General features: G+C 42.2%; 1 protein-coding gene across 2 annotated transcripts; it reads left to right on the top strand.

Annotated features, from left to right (window-relative positions):
- Positions 1–40: 40 nt before the first annotated feature.
- ADAT2 (adenosine deaminase tRNA specific 2) lies at positions 41–20,738 on the top strand. 2 transcript variants are annotated; one of them, XM_084827742.1, is made up of 6 exons: positions 43–267; positions 6,019–6,123; positions 15,011–15,161; positions 15,931–16,037; positions 18,472–18,544; positions 18,632–20,738. In XM_084827742.1, exons 1-6 carry the CDS (start codon positions 196–198, stop codon positions 18,670–18,672), a joined length of 549 nt encoding a protein of 182 aa, XP_084683868.1. In that variant the 5' UTR covers positions 43–195; the 3' UTR covers positions 18,673–20,738. The 2 variants fall into 2 exon arrangements, with proteins under 2 accessions (XP_084683867.1, XP_084683868.1); XM_084827741.1 differs by lacking the exons at positions 15,931–16,037; positions 18,472–18,544; positions 18,632–20,738 and having other exon boundaries at positions 41–267; positions 15,011–15,471.
- The last annotated feature ends 834 nt before the right edge of the window (positions 20,739–21,572 follow it).

Raw genomic sequence — 21,572 nt, 5'->3', positions numbered from 1 at the left:
AGCCGCAGGGTCAAGCCCCGCCCCCTTCGTCCCAGGCGGCGATCACGCAAGGCAGACAAAGGAGAGCGCGGCGCGTCCTCCCTGCTTTCTGTCCCCCCACCTCGCCGCGGTTCGTCGTCCATCCGGATCCTCCGGAAGCGTCGGCCCTCCACTCTTTGTTCCGGGGGGCAGTGGTAACGCGTTTCCACCTTAGAGATGGAGGCAGCGAGGAGGCGGGTGGTGCCCGCGGGGGAGACCGAGGCCTGGATGGACCAAGCTGTAAACATGGTGAGTGTGCGGGGGGGGGGGGGAGGCAAGAGGAGGACCACAGAGCTCCTTTGACTGTGACTATTGTAAAAACAAAAGGAGTGTCTGGTATCTTAAAATCTGAAGCGGAATGACTCTGGTATAAACCAGCCTTCCCCAACCTGGGTTTCTCCAGATGTGTTGGACTACAACTCCCCGCATTCCCCATCTGGAGAAACCCAGGTTGGGGAAGGCTGGTACAAACTTTTATGGACTACTGCCCACTGTGTCAGATATATATTGAGAAGAAGCTGTGGGTTATACACCTTTAAATAAGCTATGGGCAATCCAAAATCGTGTATCTCTGCTATCAGGAGTTTGCATTGTGTGCAGTCCAAGATTTTATTTTCAGATGCTCTGAAGCGTGGTGCCAGCAAATCAACATATGTGAATACGGAAATGGGGGGGGGGGGGTTGCTCCCTGAAGATCATCAGGGAACATGTGTCTAGGAACAAGGAGGGAGCAGTACCAACCTGGGAGTGGAGGATGGCAACCATAAAGAAGGGTGCGTGAGAGGGACATCGTCTCCCAACCTGCCATACTGCCAACTAGGGGTATCGGAGAAGTCTGCAGCAGATTCAAACGTGTTTGGATTTCTGTGAATCCGACCTGTGGATTCCAGAGCAGACTGGCTTTTTTTGGAGTCCTGCAGATTCCGTGGACTTGCAAAACGTTTTTTTTTTTTTAAGGGGGGGGGGATTTGCACTATTGCACACTTGCGCTAATGCATTACCTCAACTGGAAGTAAATTCTTGTACATCCCTAAAAAACATCTATTTTATTCCGTCAGTGAGCAGATGGTGAAATGAAAGATGCCTGACAATCTGTGAAACGCAGATGGAACAGATTCAACAAAATCTGTACTTCCCTACTGTCAGCCCACCACTTTTTGTTAGGGCCTCTCATAGGTGTACCTGTAAAGAATGGACATGGCTGGTGTGGGTGGCATTACATCTGAGACTACATTGCATGAAAACCAGAAGAAAAATTGTGATAAACAGAATGTTGCCAGGGCATCTCATGGGTGCATTCTGCCAGTATCATTTGGGGTGACCCAAAGCTTATTTTGGGATACAAAACCCCATTCTTTATTCACATGTATTGCCTGAAGACCTCACACTTGAACCCTTTTCCCAGAAACAAAACTTTAGGCTAGACACAGTGTCAGAGAATCTCACAAGGTGTGCTTTCCCACTGGTGTATGATTTAGGATGCACAAGACTTATCTGGGGAGCAGAATGGTGCAAATTTCAATTTTTTATTCAGGATGCATCTGCACCTCTGTTTTGAAAGAGAAGCTAATCACCAAGAATCAGCTTCAGCCCTCAGTGCCAGGGCTTGAGCAGGTTCATAGGTAAGAACTGTGCAGAGATCAGTAGCAGGAGGCATGACAAGTGTAAAGTAAGAGATGGAAGCAGATAATTTCTCAAATGGCAAGCAAAGAAGGCCTTACGGGCCTGGCCTAAAGATATTGCTTACTAGCCCCATGGTTCTCAAACTTTTGTATACTGAACACCCATCTTTTGTCTACAGATCGTTAGGTTCTTCCACTCCTTTTTAATTATTATTAAGATCCTTTTAGGGCACAATCCAATGCATATTTAGACAGGAAAATAGTCCAACAACTCCCAGCGTTCCCCAACCAGCCAACTCCCATGGCTGGTTGGGGTATGCTGGGTGTTGTAGGACTTCTTCTGTCTAGGATTGCACGCTTAGGCACATAAAGCTCCTTATGAGGCTCAAAAATCCCCCTCCTAGAATGTGACAACAAACCCTGCCTGTTAGACCTTGGTACACCTGTTTCTCTTCCTCTGCGATCTATATCTCTTGGGGTTTAGTATCAACTAGAGATGTAAAATTTCCAGAAATTTTGAAAGGGTGTGGGGGGAGAGAGAAAGTTTCCTACCCATGGTGTTTCAGAAAAATGGAAAATTTGGGGAAAATCGAAAAATATGTAATACTTATTTTTAGCCCTCTTTACAGATCTAAAGTCATTATGTTACTTTAGGAACCTAAAATGTGTTATGAATTACTTGGTTTGTTCATAAAATTATAATTAAAATTATTTTTTAAAGTGAACATGGTTAATACATTTGAAATTATTCTCTGTGTTTAATATGCCAAACACGATAATTTTATAAGCAAACCAAGTTATGCATAATGCATTTAAGGTTCCTATTGTATGTCTGACCAGAGGGAGCTTTAGCAAGTAGTGTGTGAAGCATCTGAATCCTAGAATCAGAATAAGCAAGAAGAGCTGGAGGCAGAGGAAGACTGGTGTACAACATCTGTTCCTCTTTGTGAGGAATTGGTTGGGGTGAAGTTTAGGGAAATCTTGTCTGAAAGAAGAACTATTGAGAGTTTATTTAGCTGGAGAAGACTCTTTTGCCTATTAAGAAAGGTAGCCAACCAAGCATATTTAATTTAAGAATCTTTAAGCAATCTCAACCTATTATTTGAAGAGTGAGATTTTATCCACTTTTGTAAATAATTTACATTGATAAATATCTTAATTTTTGTTCATTTTGAAAGGTTGTTTCTAGTGGTAGTGTCAATCCCATATCTATGCCATAGGAACCTGGCTATTACGTTTGTTTTAGGACCTAACATTTAGGTGTAGAGGTTTTATTTTGGGGGCAGTGGATAAAGATTTTAAAGCTGAGGCAGTATTACCTAAGAGTGAGGTCTAAGTGGGAACTTTATTAAAAATTGTGGCAGTGAGTTCCATAGACCTAAGCCTAGAGACAAAGGTGGGGTAACCCACATGTTCTGCAAGATGTGGTGGTAGTGGCAGGATAACTTACAGTGTATCTCTGATATGTAGACTTTAGAACTACATCTATTAACTGCTACAGATCTAACCAGAACTAGCCCAGAAACACAGGACTCTATGAACAAAACCCAAGCTTGACAGCTTGGGTTTTGTGCACATTTTCTTCATATGTTATGATATGTGACTCTAGTCACATGTTGGGAAGCTGAGCATGAGTTGGAGCATCCCAAAATGTGTATCAGTAAAATATAGTAATTTTAATAAGGAATGGAAGCTAGTTTCTTGTAGTGGTTAGACTAGGACTCAGAAGATCTGGGTTCTAGTTTCCACATAATCATGAAGCTCACTGGGTAACTTTAGGCCAATCACTGACTTTCAACCTAACCAACCTCACAGGGAAGTTCTGAGAATAAAATGGGGAAGAGGAGGAGGATCATGTGAGCTGCCTTGGGCTCCTTGGGGGAAAGCAGGATATAAATGTTTGTAACAACAAACAAATAATAGAAGCAATAACTATGCTGGGAATCCTACGCAAAAGATTCCCCCCCCCCCCATGGCTTCAACAATTTTTTTACATCTCTGGTATTCCTATAAATGTCTTCCTATTATGTAGCTTTTAGAAATCATTTTGGAAGAGTAAAGGCTGGGTAGCAATATATGAGCGCCTTGCATTAAACACTGTATTCATAATTCTAAAAGAAAATCTTTCATAATCCCAAACCGTTCACTTTTCCAATTCGTAAGAAAAAAACAAAAAAGGTCCATGTAAAAAACAGAAAATCTTATTTTTGCCCGGGGAGCTTCACATCTCTAGTATCAACTTTTGCCATCTATTATACTTCTATTATATGTGTTGTGCTACATACCAGTTGCTTTGCATGGCTCAACCTAATAACTGTAAAAAGCACTATAGATGGGGCAAAACGTTTTCCTAGTATGGACACAGTTCAATTAATTTTTCTTGTAAGAGACTGCTGTGTGATTTATTTTTCCAGGTGTTCATTAATTACAGTTTTTTTTTTAGAGTTCAAGGTCAATTCAACTGGTTACATTATACCCTTATTTCACTTTATCCTAGTCAGATGGGCTAGGCAGGGAAGTGATAACCTACCCAAGTTTCATAGGTAAGAGGGGGATTTGAAAGTGGATTACCTGCACTGAAACTAGTGCTGTGCCGAAAATTTCTCCCCCATTTTTTTTAATCATTCTCATTCAGTTTGATAGAAGAGAAATTGCTTTCGAAAAGAAATTCAGTGATGAAGAAATTTTGGAGACATTCTCATGGGTTGGGCTCGGGTTTCTTGGTTTTACCTTACTTAGGAGGTGGCCAAGGAGTGAGCACAAGTGTCCTCCTTTTCTTTGTACAATCATCTCTCTGGCAGCCCATACCCTCCTCAGCTTCCTACACTTCAGTTAAAGCCCAGTTTAAGGCACCATGAGGTAATTCCTGCCATAGGGCTTTTTCAGATCAGGACGTGCAGGCAGCCTGGGAGGCTAGCTGTGATTAGTTAAGATCCCAAACACCACAAAAAAAATTATAAAACATCCTGAATGAGGCAGAACAATAGAAGCCTCTTTCATAGGGGGAGAAAACTTTCAGGAAAGCGGAGGACAAATTTTGGCAGAGCGCTAAGGCCCCCTCATCCCTGGAGCTAGACACAATACGTCCCCCTCCTTCACTGCGGTGGATGCAAACTGGGGGCCAGCCTGCTAAGACAGTTGATGCTATTGCAGTACGAAGACCCCCAAAACCCTTACCAAAAAAGAAAGAAGCTGTGCTACAAGCCCTGCCAATGAGGAGCCCTGCCTGGGAAAAACTGTTGAGAATTTCTCCTCCTCCTGGAGAAATGTGGTGAAATTTTCTCCCAAATTTCTCTGGCCACAAGTAAGGTGGGGAATTTAAGGAGGCCACTTGTGCACACCTCTAATTGAAACCAGAAACGGTATTCACTGTGTATACCATGCTAGCCATCATAAACTTTTTTTTTGGTGCTAGTGCCCCATTTTTTCCTGTATTCATCTCTCAGGTATTACATCTATCTGGAAGGCTTTGAACACTTCACTTACTCATTATGTTTCTTTCTCATAAACGCCTTTTTCCTGTCAACATCATAGATGTTTCTCAAAGAATGTAATAGAGGGCCTGGCTTTCTCATCTAAATATGGAAACGGATGCTACTCATAAAAACTTGGATAAGCAAGTTCTGATATCTATGTGTACTAAAGATAGGGAAAAAATACACACACACACACACACACACATTCTGTCAGTGTGATTAGATAAATCAATTGTTCTGTTCAATGAAAGAGGCATATTCAGATATAGCAATTTGACTAACCAGAGGATGCATCTCAATTGTGCATATTACTCTGAAGTCTGATGTTGCAGCCCTAAATTGAAATCTAAGTTGTCTTGAAAGCCTGTTGTGGTTGAGCTGCATGAAAAGTATGGGGCACGATACTTTTCCACACTTACTCTTGAGTGCAGCCAATTGATCGGTTAGTGTCAGATGTATTCCACTGAAACCACAAATAATAATTTCCATTAAAGTGAAGAAAATTCAGCTCTTATATCCGAGCTAGGTGAATAACTTAAGTCCCATCCAACATTACAGTAAATGTTAGGAAATTGGGTCTGCTACAGTATGGACTAGTAGGATCTTGATTTTGTGATGAGTATGCTATGAGCCTAATAGTGACAGAAAATGTATCCTTGTCAGATTTTGCTGCTGATCTGCCCCATTTGATCTGGAATTTTGGCTTCTCATGGACACATCTGTATCCTGTTATTCCTTGTATTTGGGCAGGGGGATATCTTTTGTATTTCATGCTTGCTTAATGCGAATATTGGGGGGCAGGGTGTTGGGGGTAACTGTAACTGAATGTACTTTGCTTTTGAGTATACAATGTATGATAAAGCCGATGCTCTTGCTGATTCTTTTGTGTGTATGTCTGATAGGCTAAAGAAGCACTAGAGAAGGGTGAAGTACCTGTTGGTTGTCTCATGGTCTACAATAATGAGATCATAGGGAAGGGAAGAAATGAAGTTAATGAAACAAAAAATGTAAGTTGCTTAATCAAATTAAACAAACGTAAGCTATTGCTTTACATTAAGTTAAAGTCCTTAAATTGGTGCTAAGACTTGTCTTTAGTTCTGCTGCCCCAAAACATGCATCTGCTGTAAGTTGTGTGGCTTCTTCTGGAATGCTCATACATGTTGTGTTCCCCTTTTCTGGACATTACTAATACTTGTGCAAATTACTGTGTTCTAGGAGTTACCTCTCAGCTCTTGAACACCACTTCGCACTCTCCTTGCATTGCTTTAGGAGGGTCGTGACAATGTTTCATTTTTGCAAGACTTTGGGCATGTCTTGTGCTCTGGTCGCTGAGTGCTAGTGAGTTGTCACTAGCTAGTTGGGTTGTATCCAGCTGTGTTCACCTGGCAGAGGAACAGACACTACTGGCTGAACAGTTTTCGCCTCCTGTCTGCCCCCCCCCATCAGCACCAGAGGGATGGGGGATCCTGCGGAGCAGATTTGGAGAGGGCATGAGGGTTGCCAGGATAGATAAGGAAGGGGGAGTCCCATTGCGGAAGTCCGTTGGTATGACGTAAAATAGAACCTTTGGTTTTCAGTACTTTTGCTGTTTTAATTGTTTTAGCTCTTGTTTTGTAATGATTATTAGGTGTTTCTGCATAAATACACCCAAAGCAGCTAACAAAGTAAACGTATCAATGAATACAATCATATTTCAATTGAAATTGTTTTCTTAAAATTAAAACAAAAAAGGGACAGTGAAATAGCACTAAGAACACATAATCCAGTATAATTCTTAAAGCAATAGACATTGAACATTTGCTGATATAAATGTTTCCAGGACATGTCTTAAAACTGAAGGATGGTACACTGTTTTTATTATTTTAATTTCTTTATATATTAAACTTGTTAACAGCCTTGAATGATGAAGTGTATATAATTTTTTTAATAAATGTGTGTTAAGAAAAGCAGCAGTTTAAATGAGAGTGTTCTATTTAGAACCGATACAATGTGGATGTATGGATTTTGATTTGTTTTTTAATTGGACATTCATTCTTGCTTACAAAATGTGAAAAGTGGTCCTGAGTGGAATCATGCACTGAACTACAGTTCTTCAGGCATAATATACTTGTCTCAATCTGTTTTATGTTCATCAGGGAGTATTCTTTCAGGGTAGCACAACAGAAACCTTTCTGAGCCTTTCCTTCTGAATTGCCTGGCAGTAGGTGAACAAGCATTGCCAGCCTTTTCTTCCTTCTGGGCAGCTTCCTTTCCTGTTTGCTTTCCCCCTTTCTGTTTCTACTAGGATAATGTATGCGGTTCTTCTCAGCTGTAATATTTCTCTGGCATTCTAAGCTTCACTTGCAAGCATACCCTGCCAGCCCACCTGCTTGCCCTTGGAGGTGTTTTGTTAATCTGTGGCTCTGGCACCCATTCTTGTTTGGTCATTTGCGTGTGTCTGTATTACAATTACATAACATAGCAAGCATAACAAAGGTCTTTGAGTAGTTCACAACTGAATACAACATTCGGACAAAAGCAACAGTATAACAAAAGCTTAAGCCAAATAGATACGGGAAGGATTGAACTAACATTTTTCCAGATTAAAAGTTAATTTAGGGAGCCTCTAGATGAAGCGCTCCTAGTGCTAATGATCCAAAAGGCATTGTGCCGCTATTCCGTCCTTTCTTTTTTAATGGATTTTCCTCAGTAAGAAGAAAGATGGAAGATCAGGGAAACTCCTAAAAGAACCTCCTTGGATGATTTCAGTGCATGGGGGAAGAATATATATGGTAAGGTGCATTCTTTCAAATAAGATGACCTGAGCTGTGCATCAAAGATCAAAATCAGCATTTTGAATTGGACCCAGAAACAAATAGGAAGCTAGTGAAGACTGTTAGGGTCTTTTGTGGATGGTGTTATGTGGTCCCTCTGGCCTATGTCACTTGAAATTCTGGTTGCTGTATTTTGGGCCAATTGTAGCTTAGGTGCCACCTTAGGAACATAGAAAGCTGACTTCTATAGTGGAACAGACCATTGGTCCATCTGGCTCAGTATTGCCAAGTTTGACCGACAGCAGCTGTCCAGCATTTCAGACAGAAATCTTTCCCAGTCCTGTTTAGGAACACCTGGGATTGAACCTGGGATCATCTGCATGCAAAGCTAGTGCTACACCACTGAGCTGTGGCTCCTCCCAAAAGGCAGTGCCCCATAGAGCATATTATAGTGGTCTGATCCAGAAATGACCAAGCCATAGGTTACATAAGCAAGATTTCAGTCATCCATGAGAGGAGATGCCAGTTCGTTACTGATCTAGGTTATTCCACCTCTTCTATGCAATTTGAAGAGAAGGAGAGAGATAACCAAGTGTTGTTAGCATACTGATGCTGCTGCACTCCATATCTTCTGAAGATCTCCTGAACTATTTCATGTAGATAAAGTCAACATAAAACCTTATGGCACCAAAAGAATAACCATGGGGCTGAACAGGAGCCCCCCAGCACTATCTTCTAGCACCTGGCCATGGCAGTAGACTGAATGAAGGCCAATAAACTGAAACTCAGTCCAGACAGGATAGAGGTACTGTTAGTAGAGGGGTGGGGAACTTCTTTCAGCCCAAGAGATGAATTCAGTTTTGGAGAAGCTCAAGGGAGCTGCATTCCAGTGGTGGGTGGAACCAAAGGCAAAGGTGCCTCTTTTGTTATCTCTTTGGCAGCAGGGAAAGACCTTTTTATTCTCTCAGACTGTTTAATCCTCTATATATCTGCTGCTATACTGTGGCTTTAAGTAGTTTTATCTTTGGTATTTTTTACTTCTTTTGATGTTGATTTTAGTTTCTGCTGCTTTTAAGTGATGCTTTTAATTTATTATCTGGTTGTATAATAAAATTTGAAAATAGTAATACTTCATCAGTAAATTAGAAAACGGTGGTATTTTGTTGATGCACCGATGAAACTTTCTTCCTTATCAAGATTGATATAAAGGGAAAAAACAAACAGTTCATCTCTTCCTCTTTAACCTTTGTTAACAAATGTTAAGTTAATCAGCTTTTCCATTACTAAAAACATCCCAGGCACAACAGTTAGAGGCACTGCACGGATTCCCTTTTAGGCAAGGACGTAGAGGTCAGAGAAGAAATGGCCATTTGGGGAAAGAAATGCGCAGCTACAGGCAAACTGATTTTCCTACTTGTCAGATATCAACTTTCTGTTTTCTCAGTCTATGAATAAGAGATATGACCTACTAGTCATAAGAGCTCGAAGTATAGTATAGGGGAGTGTCTCTGTTTCAAGAGCTTTAGGCAAGTTGATGGATTACATCTCCAGTCTTTTCCAATTAGGAACATTTGAAAATGTTCCTAGGCTGAACTGAATGGCAGTATTTTTCACTGACATCAGCTAATATTTCTATTTTCATTCTATTCTATTCTATTCTATTCTGATATTGTAGATTATAGATATTTTTACCATATCTTAAGCTGACAAGGTCCTCAGAGGAGTTTATATGAAAACTCATTTGAAAAAGGTCAATAAAACTATAACAATCAATAGGACAAAAAGCAAAGTGGGGTGGGGAGGGGAGGGGAGAACCCAAGCGATAAAACAGGATTGAAAACCAAGAACTCAGCTGCATGGGCAAATAAAAAGCCATCATCCGGGACAGATTGGGGATTCTGTTGGTGTACCGCCCACCCCGCTGCCCATCAGACTCCCTGCTTGAGCTGACGGAGGTGGTCTCGGACTTGGTGTTGAGGACCCCTAGGATGATAGTCCTGGGGGATCTCAACTTCCATGCCGAGGCCGCTGTATCCGGGGCAGCTCAGGACTTCATGGCCGCCATGACAACCATGGGGCTGTCCCAACATGTCATCGGCCCAACGCATACAAAAGGACACACACTTGATCTTGTTTTCTCGACTGGGCAGGAGGATGGTGATCTGAAAGTGGAGGAATTAACATCTGTCCCTTTGTCATGGTCAGATCACTTCCTGCTGAGGTTTAGACTCCTGGCGGCCTTTCCCCTCTGCAAGGGTGGGGGACCTATTAAAATGGTCCGCCCCCGGAGATTAATGGATTCTGATGGATTCCAGAGGGCTCTGGGGGATTTTCCTGCTGGTATGGCTGGTGCTCCTGTCGAAGCCCAGGTCGCTCTGTGGAATGCAGAGATGACTCGGGCGGTTGACACGATCACGCCCAAGCGCCCTGTCCCTCTGAGCAGAGCCTGGCCAGCTCCTTGGTATACACCTGAGCTGAGGGCAATGAAGCAAGAGGGGAGACGGCTAGAACGCAGGTGGAGGAAAACTCGTGCTGAGTCTGACCGAACACAGGTAAGAGCCCACTATCGAGCCTACTCTGTGGTGGTGAGGGTGGCAAAGAGACAGTTCTTTTCCACCAGCATTGCATCTTCTCAGCGTCGTCCAGCGGAGCTTTTCCGAGTGGTTCGCGGCCTTTTACATTCTGGGCCAGGGAGAGAGACGGTGGAACCCTCGGTAGCACGCTGTGACGAGTTTGCACGGCACTTTGAGGATAAAGTCGCTCAGATTCGTCATGAATTGGACACCACCATTAATGCAGTTCCATTGGTAGAGGCGTTCAGAGCACCGTCTGGTCCAGTTTTATTGGATGAGTTTCAGTTACTGAGGCCTGAGGATGTGGACAAGGTGCTTGGCCAAGTCCGATCGACCACTTGTGTGCTTGACCCTTGCCCTTCATGGCTTATTAAATCAAACAAGGAGGGGTTGTCCGGCTGGGTCCAGGAGGTTGTAAATTCCTCCTTGAGAGAGGGAGTGGTGCCTGCCGCTTTAAAAGAGGCAGTAATTAGACCACTCCTGAAAAAGCCTAACCTGGACCCAGAGGATGTTAACAATTATAGGCCAGTGGCCAACATCCCCTTCCAGGGCAAGGTGCTTGAGCGGGTGGTTGTAGGACAGCTCCAGGCACTCTTGAATGAAACGGATTATCTAGATCCATTTCAGTCGGGCTTCAGGCCTGGTTTTGGAACGGAAACTGCCTTGGTCGCCCTGTGGGATGACCTCTGCCGGGAGAGGGACAGGGGGAGTGCGACCCTGTTGATTCTCCTGGACCTCTCAGTGGCTTTCGATACCATTGACCATGGTATCCTTCTGGATAGGTTGTCTGGCTTGGGAGTTGGGGGCACTGCGCTACAGTGGTTCCACTCCTGCTTGGATGGCCGATTCCAAAAGGTGGTGCTGGGGGATTACTGCTCTGTGCCATGGCAATTGTGCCATGGGGTTCCACAGGGCTCTATTTTATCCCCCATGCTGTTTAACATCTACATGAAACCGCTGGGGGAGGTTATCCGGAGGTGTGGGCTGAGGTGCCATCAATATGCAGATGACACCCAGCTCTACCTGTCTTTTACATCAAAACCAGGTGAGGCAGTGACTGTTCTGAATCAGTGCCTGGGCACGGTAATGGACTGGATGAGGGCTAATAAACTGAAACTCAATCCAGACAAGATGGAGGTACTGTTAGTGGGTGGTTCGTCTGCCCGGCTAGGTGATATTCAACCTGTTCTGGAGGGGGTTGCACTCCCCCTAAAGGATCAGGTTCGTAGTTTGGGGGTGCTCTTGGATCCAGAACTGTCACTTGAACTGGCACAGGTGAACTCAGTGGCACAGAGCACTTTTTATCAGCTTAGGCTGGTATACCAAGTACGCCCTTATCTGGACAGAGATAGCCTTGCTACAGTTATCCATGCTCTGATAACTTCTCGTCTGGATTACTGCAATGCGTTATACGTGGGGCTGCCTTTGAAAACGGTCCGGAAACTTCAGCTGGTCCAAAATAGGGCAGCAACATTGTTAACAGGGACTGGCCTGCGAGCTCATATTACGCCAGTACTTTTCCAGCTGCGCTGGCTGCCAGTCCATTTCCGGGCCCGATTCAAAGTGCTGGTGTTAACATTCAAAGCCCTTAATGGCTTGGGGCCAGGTTACCTGAAGGATCGCCTCGTCCCATATGTGCCTTCCCGGACCTTAAGGTCATCATCAGCGGCCCTTCTCCGTGAGCCCCTGCCAAAGGAAGTGAGGCGGGTGGCTACTAGGAGGAGGGCTTTTTCTGTTGTGGCACCCCGGCTCTGGAATGAGCTCCCTAGTGAGGTTCGCCTGGCGCCTACATTGTATTCCTTTCGGCGCCAGGTGAAGACCTTTTTATTTTCCCAGGCATTTTAGCATTTTAGCTTTCTAAATTTTTATCTTTGCTGTTTTAAATCTGTATTTTAAACTCCTGTACTGCTGCTAGGTTTTATTGTGGTTGTATTGTTATATTGTGGTTTTAATGTTCTGTATATTTTAAATTGTTTTATTGTGTATTGTTTGGACTTAATTTTTGTGAACCGCCCAGAGAGCTTCAGCTATTGGGCAGTATAGAAATGAAATAAATAAATAAATAATCATGTGGTGCCAAAAGGAAACAGGCTCCATGCCAGGGCAGACTCTGAGGAGAGCATTCTAGAGCCTCAATGTCTGGTCTCACCTCTGGTGAGCTCAGCGAAGGGGCTCTGTGGATGATCTTAATGCTTGGATAGTTTCATGTGGGAGAAGGCAGCTCTGAAGGTATCCAGGTCCCAAGCTGGTTAGGGCTTTAGAAATTCAAGCCAGGACTCTGAATGAACCGTGCTCGGAAATGGCCTGGGAATCAGTGCAGCTGTTTCAGGACTGGCAAGATATGATCTGTAAGTCCAGCCTTAGTCGGCAGTCTCACTTGCTGCATTTTGTTCTTAATGTAATTTCCAAACAGTCTTCAAAGGCAGCCCCACGTACAAATCATTGCACTCATCCAAACGAGATACTACCAGAGTGCAAATTACTTGGCCAGGCTATCTGTCCAAGAGGAGCTGCAATTGGTGCACCAGCCTAATGCTTTACTAACCCATTTAGTTATAAAACAGGAAACACATTTTGATAAGAGACGCTTATATGCATCCCAGATATTTAAGGCAGCTTGTTTTAAGAAAAATGGAAGCCTGTAGGTTTCACTGAATTCCACTTACTATTCTGTGGCTTTTAGATACAAATTAAAGACAAAAGGGTAATTAATTGGGTAGATGAAAAATATTCAAGATAAAGATCTGAAAATATATAATTGATAGCAAATAGAATAACCAGTACCTAACTTAATTAGCTGTAAACTAATGTTATAATACAGCCTTGCAGTGAATGTAAATTTTAGGTAGCCCCCCTAAAAGGTCATGATTAGCAGATGCCATAAATGCAATAAAACATGCCAGTCTGAGATCTGGCATCATCCCCATGCACCTAAAGCCCTTTCAATTCATGTTTATGAACCTAGTCATGACCCACATTTGGGAGGGAAGGGCTGTGGCCACACCACAACTTTTTGTTTTGCAATCTCCTTCTGATGGAGATTAGCATGGAACTTCATTCTTGTGAGTGAATTTGCCAAACACATCTAACTGTTCAGCCATATCGATGATCTCCAAGGGTAGGAATGAGGGAATATTTCACTACAACGGTAACAAGATGTGTTTGGAAATTATTCTTATTGTCATGCTGGTTGCAGAAAACAAGGGACATGAAGCAGATAAGTTAGTAGCTTCTAGCAGATCAATATCTGTTCAAGGCTTTTATGTTTCCAATGCCATTGTCAGGAAAAATGAGAATCTAATTTTATTCACAAGCCACTTATGGAGCAAGGACATTGCAAGGCAAACAGTTTAATCACCAGACTATGTTCTCATCACAAAACTTGAGCATATAAGTCAGAGCAGTAACAAAATAGCGTCCTGGACAGTATTTCAGCAAGCCACAAAGCCTCAGAAATTAGATGCAATACAGGCTTACCCAGAAAAGCTTACAGACAGGATCACAAACATGATTCAACTTGAGAGTTTTAGTAAGATCTGAAAACAAGTGTAATATTTCAGGGGGGGGGCAGGTTTGCCATCTGTCCTTTGCAGGATTCTGGACCCATTTCATCCTGGCTTCAGGCCTGGTTTCGAAATAGAAACTATCTTGATTGTACTGGTGGAAATTGCTGGGAAATAAGAGGAGCATGCCTCAGTGGGTTCTCCTGGATCTCTCAGCAATTTTCAGTACCATCAACCATGGTACCCTTTTAGACCCCCAGGGAATAAGTGGTATTCTTTGGCAGTGTTTCCATTCCTACCTATTGGGCATCTTAAGCACTTCTACTGCCCCACCTGAATCTGATGAGAAAGTGAGATTGCTGCATGTCATTGGCATACTAATGGCACTGCCCTCTAAATCTCTGGATGACCTCACTCAGAAATTTCATGTAGATGTTCAACAGAATGGGGGATAAGATGGAACCCTGCAGGACCACAAAGCATTAATCCCCCACCATATCCTGGAAACAGCTATCCAAGTATGAGTGGAACCACTGTAAAGCTATACCACCCACACCAATCTCAGACAACCTCTCCAAATGGTTAATGATATTGAAAGCCACTGAGAGGTTGAGGAGAATCGAGAGGGTCGAAGTCCCCTGTCTGTTTCCTGGCAAAGGTTATTCTGCAGCATAACTGAGGCAGTTTTAGTGCCAAGGCAGGCCTAAAGCTAGCAACTCCACTTCCTCCAATAGTGTCTCGATCTGACTGGCTATCACCTGCTTGAACACCTTTCACAGGAAGGGGTGTTCAAGAAAGTTATCTTAGCATTATTCATTTATGGACCAAAGAGAATGACAGAACTCATTTTTCGGGAGCCGCGTAGCAGAGAATCATAGAGCTGGAGAGGGGCTTGTAGGCCATCTAGTCCAACTTGCCACTTGACACAGGAAATCCTGCCTCTTGTGTTCCTACTAAACATACTTAGTGTTTAGAACTTATTTTCTGTTTGGGTATGTTTTGCATTCAGGCCAATACATTGCTATTTGGTGTAAATACTGGTATTATTTTCCTGTATTCTCACAGGCTACTCGTCATGCCGAAATGGTAGCGATTGATCAGGTCATAGACTGGTGTCATCAACACAAGAAGGAACCTGAGGAAGTGTTTTTGCGCACAGTATTGTATGTCACTGTGGAGCCCTGTATCATGTGTGCAGCTGCTCTGCGCATGATGAGTATCCTTTTCAAAATGATTCAGTGGAATGTTACTTTCATCTCATGTATTGTTTGTGAACAAGGTAATGGAGGACAGCTTCTTGCTGACATGAGGTTTATGTGGGGATTTGCCTGGGCAAAAACAATGAACATAAGAAAACATGCACCCCATTGGATCAGACCAAAAGCCTACCTAGTCCAGCAGCCTGCTTCCCACAGCGGCCAAGTGGATGCCTACGGGAAGCCCACAAGCAGGACGTGAGAGCAATAGCCATCTCCGGCAGCTGTTCCCAGGCAGCTGACATTCAGAAGCATACAGGATGTTTTATTTAGCAAGCCTTGGTGTGGGTAAAGCTATGCAAGGAATGGATGGTGTGTGGGGCCAACCCTACTATTAGGGAGGGTGAGGTGGCTTGCCTCAGTTGGCGGATTTTGCAGTTATCATTAAAGGGCAGGAAATTCTCAGTGATTTAGTTTATTATAATATTTTTTACCTCTGCTGTTTGTATTTTCTTCCTCAGGTACCAAAATGTCTTATGCCATCTCTGGCACTGGGTTAGGGGATTTGGGAAGGGTAGTTGTTATGGCCCTCTTTTGTGGGTGAGAGAGGGTTTGTCTGGAAGTTTCTTAATCATGTGTGTGAGAAAAGGAGGACTTCATGGCCCGAAAAAAGCATGGAACTGAGAATGCAGGCACATGTCAGCACAACTAGACAATTGGTTAAACAAAATAATACTATTCTGTATAATTTCTTTTCTCAATCTTGTTAATACCTTAATTCATCTATATAAATCCCACTGGTTGTATATGGCTGCCAAAATGAACGATTTGGAGGCTGTGGCTCAGTTTTGAACATCTCTTCTGCTACTTTAACGGACACAGGAGAACCGTTTCAGGTGCAATACTTTGTCAAGGGGCTTTTTAAAAATTATGGAAGCATGTAGGTAAACCAAATGCAGTTTGCTGGTGCAACCCCATCAAGAGAGATTTGTCTAAAAGTGCATTGTTGCCAGTCCTTTAATTCTGAAACTACCCCTGACAGTCATCCTTAACAGTGTTGTCTAATAATTTCTCCAGTGATCATTTGTGACTGAATCAACATTGAGAGAGAGAGGGAGAGAGCGCAAATAGTTTTAGGATTTAGAGCAACCACTTTCTTTTTCCAAACAGAAATAGCTGGCTAGAGTGTACTTCCGTAATGTAGCATCTTTTGCATTTCCCAGCTCTTTGCAGTGGTTTAAGGTATGAAGGAATGCAAAGGGGGAATTGTAAAATTGATAGTAATCAAAATGAGCTCAGTGAATGGTCTCAGAGCACCTGATCATGTAGCACTGGTGAAGCTAAGTAGATGTGAATCTGATTCGTGCATGGATGGAAGATTCCAAGGAGTTCTATGTAATGTCCTTTCAAAAAGGATTTAAACTTATTTAATACATGATATACTTAACGGTATATGCGTGAAGAAAAAGCAAAATAGCTGGAAGCAATCATAGGAATAAAAACAAAAGGAAAGAGCAGGTTTTTTTTAAAATGTACCCTGATATTTATCCTAGTAACAACACTAGCTGTATATCATGGCAACTGTGTGAGATGAAACACTTGTATTTACGAATTTTGATTTTCATTCTCAAGCAATTGCAGTTGATGGCAGTATAGATCGCATTCTCTTACGTTATGTAGGTATATGCTTTTTAAATTTGTTGCATTCACTGAGTGCATCTTGCTTGTGTATGTGCTATTGCATTCATTCACACATTTCAAGGAATAAATGTTACAACTGAATGATTTTTGTGGGTGGAATAAGTTGAAACATCGCTCAGTTATTTTGATGGGCCAAGGAAGCCTTGGCAGTGTAACACATCCATGAAGATGAGTTCCTCGGCAGAAACTCATAAGTTCGATTCAGATGTAACAATCCAAATCCAACTAGCCTGATTGGGAACGAGTTGTGTGTGCGCACACTCCCTCTTCCCTTCTCTCACACACTTTAATTCAATAATTCTGGGGTGTGTTAAACCACAGTTTCCGGGCTTCATGGCTTGGTATCCTAATTTGTAGGGATTTCTTAAAAACGCTGTTTCCCAGTTTGAACGTCACAGTCAACTGTGGTTTAACGGATCCCAGACGTACTGGATTAAGGCATGAGGGAGAGAGGAGGAGGAAACGCACACATAGAGGACTAGTTTCCAGTCCAACAAACTTTATTTTCAGTAATGGTTGTCCAGATTTCTCTGGAAGCTGGTAAGTGGGACATGAAGATAATAACTCCACCCCCACTCACTGTTGTTTGTCACTATCATCTCGTATAGCCTTTGGGGAGGAGGGGGGTTATGTTTAGCTGTCATGGTTAAGATCTGTCGATAGATGCTATCCTGTGTAAGAATTTTGTTAGTCAGGACAAAGTCGTTTGGAAAGATGCCCTGGCAATTGTCCACAGCCCGCACAAGAAACATGGGTTTAAAAGCTGTCGCTGGTGGAAACAAGGTTTCTGATGAGATAGACACAACCTTATTCCCAATTTTTTTTTACAACATGGGATTGCTGTTGTGTGGCTGCTTTGTGTGCTGATGATATAACATTAGAATGTATGTAATTTTGATGCCCAGTATAAGAGCATTTCTATACCAGCCTAAAATCCTGCATTTAAAACAGGGCTTTCTGCTTCCATTTTAAATGCAGGATCACAACTGACTCCCTTTACATGTGCTTCCTTTTTCCCTTCCCCTCTCTCCCTCTCCCCCTCCCCCCACCTTTATCTGAGGCTTCCATTATCTGTCATTGATCTCGTGCCTCTTCTTGCCGCTTTCTCTTTTCATAGAATCATAAATAGAAACATAGAATAGTAGGGTTGGAAGGTGCCTACAAGGCCATCAAGTCCAACCCCCTGCTCAGTGCAGGAATCCAAGTCAGAGCATCAATCCAAGTCAGAGCATCGATGGAGGAAACTGAAGTGGAACACAACAGGGTTATCTGCAATCTATTTAAAAGTGGAACAAAGGGCATTTGGTGCAGGAGACGTCTTTGATGATCACAGCGTCATTTAAAGGGCCTGCAAATTCTGTGAAGGAGCAATCTCAATCGCAGGATAAAAGCCCGGTGTGAAGGCGCCCTAAGTGAAGGCACTGTTCCATCTTTAAAAGCTACATGGTACAAAAGATGTTCAATAGATTTTTTTTTCTGATGGCAGAAGCTTCATCTGCTGAAGGTTTTTTATGCCCTTTAGATAGCGAAGGCACAGAAGTCTTCTTTGAGACAGGAGCTGGTGAATCCTAATACCACTTTGTCTTCATTTGGGGTCCCTTTTTGAACAAAATATTCTGATCTCTATAGTGCATAGCTGGTTATCACTCTGAAGAAGCTGTGGAAATGTTGAAAACCTTCTACAGACAAGAAAATCCAAATGGTAAGTGCCATCATCGTCGTCATTCTAATTAATGTTGGCTTTTACATCTTTAAATATTAATGACAATGTTTTCTTTCTTTGTGGCAGCACCAAAGTCAAAGGTTAGAAAAAAGGAATGCAGTAAATGATTAATCGTGATGGAAAATAACCTGAAGCTGGAAGAATAGTGAATCGTTGAAATGCCTGGGCAGCGCTGACCTTCCCTTGACTATGGTATTTAGTACTTAGAGATGGAGAACAGTGTACCTATTCCTCTGTAAGATGTCACATTGTGTCACTTGTGTGTTTTTAGAAGTTACAGTTAAATCAAGTAATCAAATATGGCTTTTGGTAAAAAAAAAAAAAAAAAAAAAAAAAAGTCTGGCTTTTATACATGGGGATTGGAGGGGAAGTAGAAAGGGGAAAGCACCCTTTCAGTAATAGTAGTTCAGATTGAACTGTTGTAGCCACACTGATTTTGATCTTGTTCAGAGGGAGGGCCAATTATGACTGTCCTTGAGTTGGCCAGTGTGACTTGTGCTGATTTTTCACCACTGGTGCCACGTACAGACATAGTCATGTTCAGGCCAGTGGCATACACAGAGCTCTGTGTAAATTTGAACCACTTAACCAGCCCTGCTGTCAGTGGCGTGCTAAAATTTAGCACGATCTGAGTTCTACATGCCGCATCAACTAGGCAGCACCACCATCACCTCCGCCAGAACAAGGAAAAACCACACAGCACTGACAACTTGGAGTTAGTTGGCGTGAGCCAACGCTGCTAGACTGGACACTTTCATGAAAACCAGCACTTGGGCATTATGAAGCTGTCCTATACTGAGTCAGACATTAGTGCCTATAAGCCAGTATTGTCTACTCTGGCAGTGGCTCTCCAGGGTCTCCAGCAGAGGTCTTTCCCATCACCTGCTACTTGACCATTTAACTGGAGATATTGGAGATTGAAACCGGGACCTTTTGCCTAATAAGGCATTCTTCCATTGAGCTATGGCCCTTTCCCTTAAGTCCAAGATAGATGAATATCTACATGTAAACATATGCTTTCCTAATCACACCATGGTGTGTATTTTAAATTTTTCAATGTCTTTCGAAATTGGCAAGCTAGTTGAAATTCCTGACAGCTTGTTTACACTGTCTCTATTCAGACACCATGCTTAAGGAAGCTTACCTATGGTTTGGCATAATGACTAAATTGACGAAGCATGGTTTGCAAGCATGCTTGGCCTATTTCTGTCATGCCAGCTTTTTTCAGGTTAGGTTGTTGCTGCAATAACAACTGTATTTAGCAAATGGCCGCAGGTTTATGATGATTTATGTATCTGTGATAGAAACTGCCTAGAAAATTTAACTCTAGCATACTCAGTATTTTTGAATGAATATTGATAAGTACATTTCCAATGGGCTACAAATGGGACTACTTTTGTACTCATTTACAGTAATACTGCAGATAAACTTTTTTGCACAAGCAAGTGCCAGTTTTGTCTGAACACATTTGTAACTGAAATGTTTTGAAATTATGTTCTAATTTTACTACTTACGTTGCCCTCTCCTGCATGTGCTCATGTGCTAACTACCATCTTAGCTTACTAAACTATAACATTTGAAACATATAATAAGAAAGATAACTAGGTAGGAGAATATCTGCATTTCAGTCCCTCTAGCTTTGCGGTTTACAATTCCTACGATGTGTGTAACTTAGGATAATACTTCATGCATCTGGTGAAGTGGCCAGAAGTCCAAGAAGATTTATGCCATGGTAAATTTATTAGTCTTTAAGGTACCACAAGACTCTTAATTGTTTTAGGTAGGAGAGAATGGAAATTAGGAAAGGCAAAGACAAAGTTTAGAGCAGACATTTCAGTGCTTTATTGGATTGTTCCTTGAGCGTATTATGATTACAGTCCAGAAGAGGGCCTTGCTGTTCCAATAATGAATGACCCAGGCAGATTGAAACGGAACCTTTCTTACTCCAGAACGCACACGCTGAGCAAATAAATAGGCTAGGAAGCAATCGAGCAATGCCTTGTGGATTTTTATACTACGGGCAAGGTATTCTGGTAGTTTGGTCAGACAAGTCAGAGCCAGAGTGGCTTCACTATTTTGTTCTTCTGCTGTGTAGATCAAATCTCGAACAATTCTGCGTTCCTGATTACTTAATTTTTAAGTAATAAAAATTAATATTTCTACCACTTGCCCCAAAAGCTGTGCTCTTTTTTTGTATAACAATTTCACGCTGCACGTGGCAGAAAGGAAACTTCTGTTTGTAGGTTTAAAGCAGCTATACTATACCTCGGTCCTGAAGCCTTAACACTGGAATTGTCCCATTGATTTCAAATAAGGCCCTTGAATAAGCTTGCTTATTCAGCCTTAGACAATAAGTCTTCTGGGCAGGGAACATGTCCCTTATATGTCTTGTATAGTACCAGGGGCACCATTTGTGTGATGAATGTATTTGATGAATGGTATTTCTATGTACTCTTGCAGTCCAACCCTATGCCTATCTACTCAGTAGAAAGCTCCATTGAATTCAATGGGGCTTGCACCCAGGTAAGCACGTATAACATTGTAGCCTCACTTCTACTGTTATGCAATTTTATTAACTTAATGGATTTTAAAACCACCTTTCAGGATAAATTATACTCCCAAAGTTATAAAACATGGTGTGTAATCTTTTTGCATCACAATATCTGGGAATGGCTTTTTTTTTTTTTGTACAGCACATCCTGGAATAAGCACATCCTAGAGTAAGCATCTTAAAGGAATTATACTGAAAGTTCACTAATTCTTACAAAAAGTTTGTCTTAAGTTATCTTGGCAGCTACCAAAGTTAGGTTGAAAACTTTGTACAATTTAAAATATTTGTTAATATTTTAAATTGTACAAATTTAAAATAAGAATTTAATATTGAATATTAAATTTAATATTGGTGAACATTGCATTTCTCTTTCAGTATTATTTGATACAAACTATGTTGGATTTGTATGTGACTTCGTAGTTGTTGTTTTAGATATTGGCACGTTCAAGTTGATTT

The sequence above is a fragment of the Heloderma suspectum genome, chromosome 1 (genome assembly GCF_057233095.1).
Source record: "Heloderma suspectum isolate Gila_16-S chromosome 1, 16-S_ref, whole genome shotgun sequence".
NCBI classification, from domain to species: domain Eukaryota; kingdom Metazoa; phylum Chordata; class Lepidosauria; order Squamata; family Helodermatidae; genus Heloderma; species Heloderma suspectum.
This window is presented reverse-complemented; position numbering and strand designations above follow the sequence as displayed.

Coding starts and splice junctions, on each gene's coding strand:
- ADAT2 (XM_084827741.1), top strand. CDS start 196: ATGGAGGCAGCGAGGAGGCGGGTGGTGCCCGCGGGGGAGACCGAGGCC. Junction 268..6,018: donor TGGACCAAGCTGTAAACATG/GTGAGTGTGCGG, acceptor TATGTCTGATAG/GCTAAAGAAGCACTAGAGAA. Junction 6,124..15,010: donor AAGTTAATGAAACAAAAAAT/GTAAGTTGCTTA, acceptor GTATTCTCACAG/GCTACTCGTCATGCCGAAAT.